The sequence below is a fragment of the Puntigrus tetrazona genome, chromosome 10 (genome assembly GCF_018831695.1).
Source record: "Puntigrus tetrazona isolate hp1 chromosome 10, ASM1883169v1, whole genome shotgun sequence".
NCBI classification, from domain to species: Eukaryota; Metazoa; Chordata; class Actinopteri; order Cypriniformes; family Cyprinidae; genus Puntigrus; species Puntigrus tetrazona.
In genome coordinates, this window is record NC_056708.1 from 16,015,649 (window position 1) to 16,029,654 (window position 14,006).

The 14,006-nt window shown below is 37.1% G+C and overlaps 2 protein-coding genes across 7 annotated transcripts; both read right to left on the reverse strand.

Moving 5' to 3' along the window:
- Positions 1–1,027: 1,027 nt before the first annotated feature.
- Positions 1,028–6,126, reverse strand: LOC122352931 (PDZ and LIM domain protein 1-like). 6 transcript variants are annotated; one of them, XM_043250691.1, is made up of 10 exons: positions 5,990–6,126; positions 4,931–4,998; positions 4,654–4,805; positions 3,624–3,681; positions 3,412–3,467; positions 3,273–3,336; positions 2,720–2,796; positions 1,772–1,908; positions 1,609–1,684; positions 1,028–1,508 (listed from the first exon to the last, which is right to left on the reverse strand). In XM_043250691.1, the coding sequence occupies exons 1-10, from the start codon at positions 6,006–6,008 to the stop codon at positions 1,352–1,354; spliced, it is 864 nt and encodes a 287-aa protein (XP_043106626.1). In that variant the 5' UTR covers positions 6,009–6,126; the 3' UTR covers positions 1,028–1,351. The 6 variants fall into 6 exon arrangements, with proteins under 6 accessions (XP_043106626.1, XP_043106625.1, XP_043106624.1 ...); XM_043250690.1 differs by having other exon boundaries at positions 3,273–3,339; XM_043250689.1 differs by having other exon boundaries at positions 3,273–3,467.
- On the reverse strand, positions 5,429–13,492 carry gpat4 (glycerol-3-phosphate acyltransferase 4). The gene is made up of 13 exons (XM_043250688.1): positions 13,337–13,492; positions 12,417–12,891; positions 9,349–9,418; positions 8,986–9,268; positions 8,272–8,346; positions 8,074–8,163; positions 7,867–7,960; positions 7,667–7,782; positions 7,506–7,561; positions 7,334–7,419; positions 7,122–7,250; positions 6,262–6,341; positions 5,429–6,147 (listed from the first exon to the last, which is right to left on the reverse strand). The coding sequence occupies exons 2-13, from the start codon at positions 12,582–12,584 to the stop codon at positions 6,039–6,041; spliced, it is 1,356 nt and encodes a 451-aa protein (XP_043106623.1). The 5' UTR covers positions 12,585–12,891; positions 13,337–13,492; the 3' UTR covers positions 5,429–6,038.
- Positions 13,493–14,006: the final 514 nt, after the last annotated feature.

Here is a 14,006-nt window from a genome sequence, read left to right on the forward strand (position 1 = left end):
TCAATTTACTATTTCCTGCGCCCATATTTGCTTTTGGTAAGAGTCAACGATTAGTCACACGTCTGATCAGATCGTCCACTGCACCAAGCTTCTACAGACACTAATTTGTCTGCGGATACAGCCGTCTGAACAAACCAACTTTTCAATTTTGACTCAAACCCAATATAATTTTTATGTTTGAATAACACAACTCCCTTTCTAGTGGGGAGAAATATCAGTTGTGTTATTCCTAAACAACAACCCCCTTATTCACCGTAAATCCTAGTGATTCACAATGACATTCATACAACACATTCATACCATTCATACTCTGCGCGCTTAGAACAATTTTGTCGACAAACCAATGTCCTAGACAATTGGTCGACAGATTCTTCTGTCGAGATTACTGTGCTTCCAGAGTCGATACAGATCCTTCACCTTAACAGGCAAATCACCGGGCACGCTCGAGCCGGTACCTATTATACTGCAGTCACATACACATACTTCACATACACGTCCATAAAAAAAACAAAACACCGGTATATCACCTGATCAGTGCGTTGAGTTGTCCTTCCAACGGCTCCCGTCAGACAGCCCGGAGAAGTAGATTTTTCCAGACGAAGATTCACCGACCCCCCTCGAATTCACGCGGGTGGATTTTGTCAGGCAGCTATTGCCTGGCTCTGGCGCCAGAGACTATCTCTCAGCTCCTCTTCGTCCTCTCCTCCTCCGCTCTGTCCTGTTGGGATCCGGCTCGAAAGACCATTTCACTCAAACGGCTCTTTACCAGGAAGGATCAACTCAAAGCGAAATAAAACACAAGACAAGTTTTTGGATTTTTAGCTTGCAAGGATTGCGCTGTCGGTTGCAAGCGGGAGAGAAGCAGGTTTCTCCTTAACCTCCCTTTTGCCTCCGAAGCTCAGGTCACAAGTTGCTTTATTTATAGAGGAAAAGACAAGACACGATAAATGAAAACAATTGGCCACATTTCTTGTGCGTCAGAATCTTCACTCCTTCAGATTCTTCTGGTGCCCCTATCAGTATTATACGGAGGCCATGTTATGACCAAGAATCCAAGTGAAACTAAAAGGGCCACAGGTGCATAACTGTCAACATTCAACTCTAACATTCCGTTCTCACCAGGCTGACAAAGCCTGGCACCCGATGGACACGTACACAACTCCAACACTTGCTATAGCATTATTTTTCAGATAAACTAAGTAAACATAACATGAAGCTGTGAGTGTTTAATACACATGAATAGTGCATTATGTAATGTCACCAGCTAACGGTTGAAAAGGGTACCGCAATTCTGTCCAGGAATCGGCACACTAACATGACATGTTTCCTAAATGTCTAGAAACATATGATTTTATTTATTTTCCCTTTTGGCTGTCTGGCATTTCCCACAGTACAGCTCGTCATCCACACAGAAATGTCCTCGCTCCATGAGACTAAAGCCACAGTCCCTGCAGGTATAGCACTCCACGTGTCTGTAGCGTCTCTCTCTGATCTTCACCACCTGAGTCCTGCAGAAGACACGCAGACAACTGAACGTTTAGCTCAGAAACACTATCACTTTCCTTCCTTTCTCTGTATCTAATAGGAGCTTAATTGAAGGATTCTTACACAATGATGTAACCGCATCTCTCACAAGAACGAAACCTTTGACTCCGCTGGACCGCTCCAGGTGGCAGCGATGTTCCTGTGCAGTTCATGTGCGTTTTTAGGCATTCTGACGCTTTATTCAAGAGGTTTGAATACAAGAAAGGCAGTTAAATGAAACTCTCACGTGCTAGTCCCTCCTGTAGTATTCTGAAAGTGTTGGACTGTCTGGGCTGCTGAGGTTGAACTTGCCTTCTCTTGATTCTCATCAGATCTTCAGGATCGACTGGGCCGTAGCTCCACACTGGATAATTAAAACTCACCCTGAGCAAAGAGCCAAACAGGAAATGGGATTTCGGCAGGTATGGGACACAATGACAAGAGCTATGCTTTGAAAAAATTAATCATTTCATTCAGCAAAGATAGAAAAAAACTGATTAAAATAAGATTTATAAGGTTACAAAACAATTTAAATAAATACTTCTTTGTATCTTTGTATCAAGATTTCCACAAAAATAATTACACACACACATATATACACACACACACACATATACATATATATATATATATATTCTTTTTCTTTCCATATTTTAGTTTGGAATTTTGTTTTAACAATTTTAAAATGTTACTACTTATTTCAGAATATTCACAGAACATTCAAAATTAAACAATTTTGCAAGTCTTTAAACATGTTTTAGCAGACACTTTTATCAAAGCGCCAAAAAAAAAAAAAAAACATTTTAATGGAATTTTGTAATAATAATATAAATAATATATATATATATATATATATATATATATATATATATATATATATATAATATTTTATTGGAATTTTTTTTTTTGGTCTCTGCAAATTTTAAAGATTCTTGTAATCAGAGTTTTGGGGAAAAATGTTCTTATAATGCATTAAAAACAAGCCCCTGGTCCCTAAAATATTTTTTTTTTTACTGTCATTTGTATCAAGATTTCCATAAAAAAAAAATATTAAATGGGGAAAAAAAACTACTACTGTAAATGAAAATGTATACTGCATATTATTAAAAATAGTATGTGAGCCACTACAAAGTATGGATATTTTTAAAATAGTATGCAGATAATGTGAAGTATGCATTAAGTAGCACATTAGTACTTTTTCGTGGTAGTCTGTGATTCACATGAGACTGTTTGGATACAATCAGATTCAGAGTTACATCCTGCGGTGGACTCCTGCAACCAATAAACAGGGTTAAAAAATTATTACATGGAAAGAAAATAAACATTAACTAAAACAAAACACCTATTTTAGCTAGTTACCAAAGCAACTTTGGAACAAAACAATTAATAAACTCAAACTAAAAAGTAAACTAAAAAACAATTCAGTTGCAAAAATAAATGAAAATGTAAAGAAAAAATGTAAAACTAATATCTATATCTATATATATATATATATATATATATATATATATATATATATATATATATATATATATGAAAAAAATAGTACATTGTTACTTAATACTGCCAATAAAACAAAGAATTAAAATGATTTCTTCAGATTAGGCTTGGTTTGTTACTGAACCACATGATGGCAGCAAAGCATTAAAAAAAAAACCTTCAATTTCACGCCTTTGAACTAAATGTACAAACGTTGACTTCAGGCCAAACATATTACAATGAAAATGTAGTACTTGCATGTTCCCAACCTTATTGTGTTGCTTCAGCTGCTCTGGCCTGTTTCTCTCCTGTGGGGCTCTGAAGCTGTGAGAGCTGCTGAACACATGAACAATGAGAAACATGTGTGATGTTGTTGAAATCTTCTCAGTGTGGTTCTGGTGCACTGACCTCTCGGACTGGCCCTGTCCGGACTCACGGGTTTGCTTTGGCCGGACCGAGGGCTCCTGGGTTGAAGGAGGACAGCAGGAAGTTTCAATACACCAAAGCTTTCTCAATAGTTTTATTCAAGCTCAATGCTGAAAGGGCCTTCCCGGTAGCGATGTTTAACATTAACGTTACGTTCACAAAGAGCTGGCCTGTTAACTGTGTGAATAACTAACCGAATTAACAGGAAGTCTTTGAACACGGTGTTGCTGTATGACGTCTGTTTTTGCAGGTCTGTAAGATAAAAAAAATTGGCTATTCTAGGTTTCAGTGAAAAAGCATCACACGCATTTGCAAACATTCACTCACCTCAACAGATATTATATTATATTAAATTATAAATACATATTTTTTACATAACTATTCATAGAATAAAAGTTCATAAAGTTATCTGGTTTTAATATTTACAAATTATGGACAAACAAATTATTTTCTATTTTCTTTTAACAATTAAATTGAACAATTTTAAATTGTTACTAATTTCAGAATGTTCACAGAACATTCAAAATGAAATGTTCCCATAACGATTTTGTATAACCAAGAAAAATATTTTTTGAATACATTTTTTTAAAACGGGATGTTTAAATATTCAGATTTTTTTTTTTAATAAGAGGAACATTAGCAAGGGTTCAAGGGTAAAAAAAAAATAAAATAATAATAAATAATAATAATAATAATAATAATAATATATATATATATATATATATATATATATATATATATATATATATATATATATATATAATATTTTAATTTTTTAAAACAGCATTTTTAATTTTTATTTTATTAAAAATGTCTTTATTCTTAATGCTCATTGTAATTATGAGTGATTAATTTTTACATTTATTAATTTACATTTAAATTTTGTCATTTAGCTGACACTTATCTAAAGCGACTTAAAAATGAGGACAAAAACATACAAAAACACTAACATTTAAAAAAAATGAAATTAAAAAAAATTGTTATATTTTTCAGCAAATTACACTTAGGAGAGTAATTTTAAATGACTGTAATCAGTTTTGGGGAAGAAAAAATTCTTGTGAGAATAACGCATTAAAAACAAGCTCCTCGTCCCTAAAATACTTTTTTTAATTGTAATTTAGGGATGAAATATGTGGTGAACCTGTAAAGAATGAATCATTTAGTTTCGAAACCACATATCATATAAAAGCAAGCAAAGCCATATTTTATTTTTAATTGTACCACCTTTCAATTAGAAGCAACAGCTGATGTTTAGAGGTCTTAATTTTACTCCGAGCCTCCATATTCAACATGGCTCCAGTATCCTGACCATTAATCTCCAAAATGATGTCTCCCACCTGCAGTCCAGCAACACCTGCCCGGCTATCTTCATAAACCTGACAAAACACTGTGTGGTAAGTCCTCACAGCTCCTTAACACGCCAGAAATCAACGGCGCCTTACGCCGAACGCACTGCGTATTTTGTACGTGAGAAAACGCGGGCCAGATATCTTCGACTCACCTTTGAGACAGCCAGGGTCTTCTCGAAGTCTCTTCCTCCGCAGATACCAAACCCCCATGGTGGTGGACCTGTCAAATTCAGCCGAAATGTCATCCGTCTGCCACAAGCCTTCAATTTCAATGCCCTTTCAGAACAACAAAACTGGTCTGTGTTTACTCCGTGCCGGTGAGACTAAAGGGGTCGTGTTTGTGGTGTATTTTTAAAGTTCTCCTGTAGCTTAGAGATATGGAGACAGCACCACCCTTAAACATCCGCACATGATGTTCTCGGCTGATTAAATGGTAAATGCAATCAAGCCGCGAAGATACCTTTAAAAAAGTACCACCAAAATAAAATGTCTTTTGTAAACCGTTTTCGCGCGATAACTAAAGGAGGGAAGGTTGTAAAATACTTTACAATTAAGTTACGACATATACGTAACGCAGTTATCTTATCGGGCAGTACATGGATAAAATGTAAGATTGATGTATGGATTAAAAAGCAGAAATTAACTCGATGTTTTAAAAAAAACGTTTTATTAAAAAAGAACAAACGGCACACTAGAGACGCTGCCATGAGGAGATGAACGCCGAGCAGCTAAACACGTGACAGATATTGTTCTTTGTGGTTCTACAAACACTAAAGTTCTACGCACACAATCCTTTCAACTTTTTCTCCGATTTTTTTTTTTTATATACAAGCTTAAATAAATCACTTCAAACTCTTCCATTCATTCTTTTCCTGGGACATCATGCATTATAGTAACAGCACAAATATTCAGAAGTGTAACAGACCGTGAAGGACGAACCAAAAACTAAAAAATAAAAATCACTCAAATATGCCATGTGTAACTCTCACTCCAAACTGAAATCATAGTCAGCCCAGGAATTGAATGCCACAGACACTTTCGTGCAACGATGCAAAAGCTCCTGAGGCGCAGCAGTGAGTCGAGGATCTGGCAACACAGTTTTCCCACCGACTCGCAATGACTTCATTTCAGTTCTACGGTTCAGTCTGAGCGGGTTCAGGAAGGAGCCAGTCTAGGGCCGCACTGCATTAGCTGAGGGACCAGGCTCTCACCGTCAGCACCAAGCAGCATGTGTAAAGTGAAGTAGACCGCTGCATCCCCTCAAGAGCGACTGCGGTCTTCGCTGCTGCCCACTAAAACCTTGCTGTAAAGTTTCTGCTGCTCCTCCTTAAAAACTTCTTTGACTTTCCCTCGTTTTAAACCACCGTCCCTGTGAACATGCAAAGCACAAAAGCTTTGAGCTTCATTTTATATCAAAATACCTATCCACGTCCTTTTTCACTTCCGTCACTTGTGTGTTTGACACTCTAAGACAGAAACTCACCATAACAAGTCTGCCAGTCCTCCCTTTCTAGCAATGGCTGCTTTGACTCTGTTTGCAAACTGCACAGCGTCCTCCTCTTCCTGGGAAAATATGAAATTTAAAACTTATAAATGAATGAATGAATGACCAAAAAGCTCAAAAATACCCTCAAAGTTTTTAAAAAAAAGAAAGCGTAGCAAGGTTGCATTTATTTAATACAGTAAATATAGTAAAAACTCTAAAATTGTGAAATATTGTTACAATCCAAAATAATCAGTCTTTTAAAAGCAATAAAAAAAAAAAATATTAATAATAATAATATATATATATATATATATATATATATATATATATATATATATATATATATATATATGTGTGTATATATATATATATATATATATATATATATATATATATGTGTGTATATATATATATATATATATATATATATATATATATATATATATATATATATATATATATATGTGTGTATATATATATGTATGTGTGTGTATATATATATATATATATACACATCATGTAAACTTTATTTTGGATATTTCAAAATTAAATCATATGACAGCACTATTATAAATAGTTTTTTTTTAACAATAATATTTATTCCAGTATTATTACTGCAGTCTTCACTGTCTAATGGTCTTTCACAAATCAATCCAATATGCCAATTCGCCACTCAATATTTATTTCTTCTTTTTAAATTTTTTTTAACCCCGTTTAAAAACCCTGTCCACCTGCAGGACATAACTTCGAATCTGATTGTATACATTTACTAAAAAAATCCTTCCGGCCCTAAGCTTCTAAAAAGCAGTGCGTGTATATAGCGATACATATATCTCTTTCGCAGCTTCTCCACTCACCATGCGGCTCATTGGTGGAAGGTACCAGACGCTACACACAATGGCCCAACTGCTCATCATGTGCAGCAGGTAGTTCACCATCCCAAACTTGCTGCTGTTCCAGAACGCATCACCAAAACGAGGGTCATACTGTCAAGATAACAGCAAAAACAGTATGAAATAATTTATAAACAACAAACCCAGCACATAACAATAAAGGAGGCTGTTCTAACCTTTATGGCCACAGGGTAAACAGTGCAGCCGATCTCAAAGCTTCCCTTCTTGAACATCATGACTGAAGTGTTGTTAATACAAGTACCTTTAGAAATGACAAAACATTTAATCCACATATATTCGTATACTTCAGTGCGAAATGGTAATAGAAGCAGGAGTTTAAACGCTCACCCTCTGGAAATATGAGGATTGGCAGTTTGCTTGTGTCTGCAACATGGTCACTTAATCTAAAAAAATAACATCAGTTTAATTGTGACTTGTTCAAATTATAACGGCAAGTCAATCTCGGAGGTGTTGGATATACTGTATATGTGTGGGAACCGCAATGTTACCGTTTGGCCACTAGGTTTCGGTCCTTCACTTCAGACCTCTCAAACCAGATGTGAGGACAGGCCTTCACCATCGCCCTCTGAATGACCCCCATCAGACCACCATGGACCTGACCCACCTGACCAAGACAGACCCAGAGTTCACGCGTAACGCATTCAATATCAACACCGAACCTGAATCATCAACACAAACGTCACACTACCATAGCATAGCATCCGTCACTGGCCAGAATGATGACGTCGATAGGGGAGGTGTGATTGGCCACGCAGATTCCTCCGTTTTTGGGTTTATTCTCACTTGAAGAAAAAAAAAAACAAATAAAAGTAATTTCATACAGAACGTAAAACCAGGCATAGAGATTTTGAATTGTGTTTAGTATTGGCATATGCTAGTGTTTATGTGTCTGTACCTGTCATGGTAGGTGATGATGGCTGTGAGGGCTCTCACACAGATACGGTAACACATCAGATGAACCTTGTCGCTGAGATAATTCTTTATTCTAATTAGAGAAATGAGTGTTAATAACACACATTCCTATGATGTAATATTAACGTTTTAACATCAACAGCTTCAGAGGTTAAACCTTCAGAAGTCTACCAAGACGTACCTTCCATTTGGAAACAGGCCAACGATTGACGTCAGAACCACTAGAAGACCGACACCGGTGAAAGCAAGCGTGACCCTGTTTAAGAGCAACACAGCAAATTTTAAAAGCAAAACCTATCAATGACGCTGCTTAGCATAATCACTGCACAAACACCGTGTCCGCATTAGAGTAAATGTCCTGGGCTAGTGAAGACTGTGACCAGCCTCAGGTGACTTGCACATTTCTTCAGCATCGTTCTTTTGAATAAAAAAAATGTCAGTTTAACCTTGAGCACTTTGCATTTGGCACCTGAAAGCCTTAAAGCTGCTGATGGTTTAAAATTGCTGACAGTTTAAAACCGCTGACCTACGTCAGTTTTTATGTTTTGGAATCGGCCCATAGTTCTAGCTTTTTTTCGCACTGCATTATTTTTGAACACTGGGCGTTATACGTGTGCTAAGTTCATAAGTTACTGCAAACTACTGGGCATCGTAGACCAAACGAGAGATTCAGCCACTTTCAGACCTAATGTGGGAATCTTACGCTAAAGACCAGGACACAAAAAGTCGACGCCAACCAACTAGCAGCGACGAAAGCCGTCATTGTTGTAGCCTCGTGCCAGCAGCGTTGGACCAAAAAAAGCTGTCCTCGAACACACCGCAAAGACTACAAAAAACCCCACTACTATAACCATCCACAAAGCATTCATGCAGCATGTATAGATCTCTCTCTCACCTGAGTGGTAGTAGAAACCCATATCGAATGAGTACTCCCACCCCCCAGAGTGCTGTGAGCCTGGTGCTGATGTGGTGGAAGTTATAGTTGCTTCGAGTTAGCAGGTTCCAGGACTCCAGCTCCTCCGCGGTGAAGCGTTTGGTCACCTCGTCATCGACGATGCTCTCCACACCTCGCCGGCAGAAATAGAAGATGTCAGACATGTCAAACTCAGGCTCTGCACCACCACGCCTCATTTCCTGGATCTCCTGTTCGAGGGACACTGGTTCTTTAGCAATAATCCCTGAGGGAGGAAAAAAAGCAGGGTTATGATGATGTTGAAGATGCGATATCGGTGGCAATGACCTTTTTAGTGATTTTTACCATTGCTGTAGGGTTTGTAGAGATGCTGATTCTTCTCTTTGGCTCCCCGCTCCATTCTTAAGGTCGCCCACTGAAAACAGAACGAGAATTAGACAAGTTCAGCAAATCATAAACTGTAATAGTTCAGCACGGTACCCTGGTGTACCCACAATAGTACTGCAATAAAAACCCCAAAGCAGCAATAATAGTCAAATTTTAAATATTAACATTTTTATTGAACTACTTCATCATGTTCTGGTGATGGATGCATTTCATTAGAGAATTGCATTACATGAGTCACGATATCTTAATTGAAACACTTAATCGCCCTTTTGCTCCACCGTGTTACATTCATTTAGCATCCCCGAAGGCAGGCTGGACTGAGACCCCACGAGACCTCATGCAGCTGTCATGAGGATGGGGAAACAAACAACATTCAAGCGGTAAACAGCCTTTGGGGAGCCAATTCCACAGAATCACAGCCGGCCGCACAAAACACCACTGGGGAGGAGAACACAACGGCTGATCCGTGTGTCCTTGCTGGGCCCTGGAGTTCAGCCAAAGCGCCGGAAATCCACAGCCTTGACAGTTCGACAAACTTTTGAACCAGTTCCTTTCAATGATTTGGTCAAAGTGATTCACAAAGCATCTGACAATGATTCAGAACTCACTAATCATTAATTTTTTAACCTATCTGAAACCAGCAATAAACAACCTTCAACCCGATATTTACCTATAAATGCAGTTTATTGCACTTAGAATCAGTTCAAACTGAAATTAACAAGCTAAAGAACCTGCATTTCTGCATAGGTTTAAAATCTAATTTATTACTTAGCAAATATTTTGGGTGGTCCACTATTTTAAATTCCGGATACAGTTTATCCAGTAATATAAGACAATAATATCCAGAAAATTTCATGCATTCTATTTATTTTTTTTTTTACGTTTTTTTAGCTGAATCATTTGAATCAAGTACTACAAAATGTAGGTTTTGATTAAATACAGACCATAACTTTTAATGAGGGTTTCAAACTAATTTTACAGATTGTTTTACAAATTGAAGGTTTACTCTTGTGTTATACCATTTCAGACATTATTTGACTTCAAATTTGCTTAAAATTAATTTAAAATGTTTTAAAACTTTTTAGAGACCCGCAGTAACCCTGTAAATGTTTTCCTTATTTTGTTTTGTTTATCTATACCCGCACATGTATGTACACGTGTATGCAACATTTGATGTTGCCGTTGCTGCATCTGAATCGTCCCTTAGGGATCATTAAGGTGGAATAGCCAAGCAAGGACAGCAGCTGAGCACCGAGTGTGGAAAGATGTCCACGCGCTCTATCAAAGTAAACAGTGACTCTCGTGGGCACCGATGATGCTGTGACTCAGGGAGATGCATAAGCGAAGGTCGGGATAGGGAAAGAGTGAACAGTCAAGCTGCTTGTCAGACTAAATCTCGCTCCCCTGTTCAGGGTCACAGGACAGCAGAGTACAGGGAAGTTAGTCACTGGAAAACAGCCATCTGGAGTTTCTTAGGGAGTCTGGAGAGGGTCGGAAAGAGTGACTGCATCAGTCCAGATGGATGAGAGGAGAGTGGCACCATAGAAAATCATCAGAATCTACTTTACGTCACACATGGAGTTCTTACCGACATGCATTAAGTTAACAAATGATTATAACAATTAGGAACATTTAGGCACCTCACGATTTGAAAAACACAATGCGATTACAAAATTACTCCTGATGCATATTAATTACAAAGGATGCAAATCTTTTGCATTGGTCTTGATTAGAGTGATCTGCGTCAGTCTATCCAAAGTGTAAGTGAATGAAATCTGTGATACTTGCTGTCAGTTCCACAAAAAGAGTCCTCAAGCATCAAGAACAGGCCATTGTTTGCAATATCTGGGCGGAAACAAGCAATATGACAATTTCTGAAACAGAACTGCAAAAAACAGCATTGGCATTATTCCAACAAAATTTTGAATTGTTTCAATTAATTCCTAAATTAACATTTTGGTGCAAAATCATCTGTCTAATTTTGGCATCAGTCTCATTTTTAAATGTTTGTGAACATGTCCTGCGATAGATAAACATATGCATTTCAATGATAAAAATTGAAGAAAATATTTTTACAATTTAAAACAACCATTAAAGTTTATATATTATAAACTCAATATATTCCTGTGATGATGAAGATGATGAATTTTTAGCAGCATTACTCCTTTGGTGTCACATGATCCTTCAGAAATCATTCTAATATGCTATTCAAGAAAAATTTCTTATTACAAATGTTGAAAACCATATTTTTGCATAACCCATGAGACATTTTTCAAAGGATTCTTTTATAAACAAAGTTTAACAGAACATAATTTATTTGAAACTCTTTTCTAACCTTATAAATGTATATACAGTGACTTGATTAAGGCACGTTTACTAAATAAATGTATCACTTTCTTTTAAAATAAAAAAAACTGTAGAACAGCAGTTAACCTAACACATCAATGAGGGGTAGACAAACATATATACACACACAGAAGTGCACATGTTTGTATTTATATATACATAACGTGTGCATACTATGTATTAAATAAAAATAATTTCCTCTTACGAAAAGAACTTTCATTTCATATCATGTGCTTAATGAAACAGACTATAATGCACTAAAGGTGGCACTTGAAGTATTCACATTCTCACCATTTAAAAAGCACTCTGAAATGAAACAATGCATGTTGTCCATAAAGTTTTGAAGATGAAAGAATATGTGACAGCACAAAATAAATTGAGGCGAAGTCAAACGACAGCCAGACCCTCCAGACTTACTAATTCAGTCAATCGTGAACCTATGTTCTATTTTAGGCCTCTGGCATCCTCGGTGAGGGGAAAGAGTGCTGACTGAAACTGAACTAAGTAGTAAAACAGGGCAAAACTCCCCGAGTGACCTTTCCAACTTATATTGCAAAACCAACGCAACACAGACAGACCATCGAACCTTCTGTAACTCTCCACGGCTCCTCGGATATTCTCGTTGAGCAATTTAATAATTACTGTAACATGACAGACGTACTCAACATCAACTCACTCACCTCAAATAGCTTGATGAGGGACTTCATATACAGTCTGCGGATCCCGAAGGACACACCGAAGATAGCAGGTACGATGATGAACACCAGAAGAAGGGTGAACCACACCGTGAAGGAGATGCCCAAGAGCATACAGATCAGGCTGTCGAAGGGGAAGAGGTAGGACTCCATCTCGACCAAAACGTGGACACTGGACTACTTAAACGTGACAAAGTTACCTAAACACAGACTGCTGGACTCCTCTAAAGTGCCTCAATTTCTGAAGCCTACGCTGAAACACGGCCTTCATGGGCATAGAGGGAAAACTTAGCATTTATGCCTGGAATAACGGACAAATATCCATTAAATTAACGCACTAGACATATCAGCGGAACAGGTAAAGGTTAAAAAAACCTTAACATCCAATCGTTCCTGCTTTTACAGTCTCTTTGGAAGAATAATGTGTTTCACGCGGTCTCATATCAGTCCACGGCCATACCTAAAAAAAAACAAAAAAAAGAGGCAAAGAAAAGCACAGAAATGAATAAGCATGATGATTTGCGCATAATAAATTGCTTATATAAAACATTCTGGCATTATTCAGGACACACAACGAAACGTGCATTTTCACCTTGTAGATTAATTATTTGAAGCAGAATTATATTCTAAATAACAAAATATGTTAAAAGACACTAATAAATGGATTGTATTGGAGAATTCTAACGCACCTCAAAGGCCAAACACATTATTCATCTTAATTTCAGAGATAAAGTCAATTATATCTAGAATGCCGTACCAAGCAAAACTGCAGCTGTATGAAACACTGTTTGCTATACAGATGTAAATAAATGGATGCTAAAGGGCTAATCACCAGCTTCTCTTCTAATCACGTAATTAGCCCGCCAAACGTCTTGAAATGTATGAAACCCGCCGTTCACACTGACCTGTGCCCGGAAGATAGCGTTCAAATGCTGATTTGCCTTCTCAATGAAACACTAATTTGACATTTGAGCATCGTGAGACGCTGCTGTTGTTTTTGTTGTTATGCAACAAGTTTAAGCGCATCAGCAGCGGCGCGAGGCACGGCTGCAGCAACTTCCGCTTCCGGTGGGCTCGGCTGCTTCGACGCTGATTATGATTGGATGATTGTCGCACTGATCTCCGCCCAGTTGTTTTATGTAGCTTGAGCTCTGATTCCAGAACAGCATTTTGGTAATACAAACATTACACAAACATTGCATATAAATTTATTTATTTATCTACTAAACCCTAAGGTTCACTTTTTGTTACGTGAACATCAAATTTAGATCGTCTAATCTAAACCGGTTTCGATATTGCTACTTTTAAAATGCATTTTGTGTATTTTACTAATTTCCTCTCGTCACAGAACGCACAAAAAATCATTATCCAATGCAACAGCACATTAAAAAAATATTTATTTATTTAATCATTTTTTTGGTTTTATTGTATTATTATTTAACTGTATTTATTTTAATTATCCCTACTCTTAAGATTCGGTTTAGCCCCAAATATACATTAGTTTTCATTCTTTTTCGTGTTACCAAAAGAGCATCGGTGGAAAAAAAAAAGGTACAAAGTAAATAGTAAAAGGTT

Coding starts and splice junctions, on each gene's coding strand:
- LOC122352931 (XM_043250689.1), bottom strand. Junction 1,685..1,771: donor ACTACAGGAGGGACTAGCAC/GTGAGAGTTTCA, acceptor TGAACTGCACAG/GAACATCGCTGCCACCTGGA. Junction 1,509..1,608: donor AGATGCGGTTACATCATTGT/GTAAGAATCCTT, acceptor TGTCTTCTGCAG/GACTCAGGTGGTGAAGATCA.
- gpat4 (XM_043250688.1), bottom strand. CDS start 12,584: ATGGAGTCCTACCTCTTCCCCTTCGACAGCCTGATCTGTATGCTCTTG. Junction 9,269..9,348: donor CTACAAACCCTACAGCAATG/GTAAAAATCACT, acceptor TTCCTCCCTCAG/GGATTATTGCTAAAGAACCA. Junction 7,420..7,505: donor AATCCTCATATTTCCAGAGG/GTGAGCGTTTAA, acceptor TCATTTCTAAAG/GTACTTGTATTAACAACACT.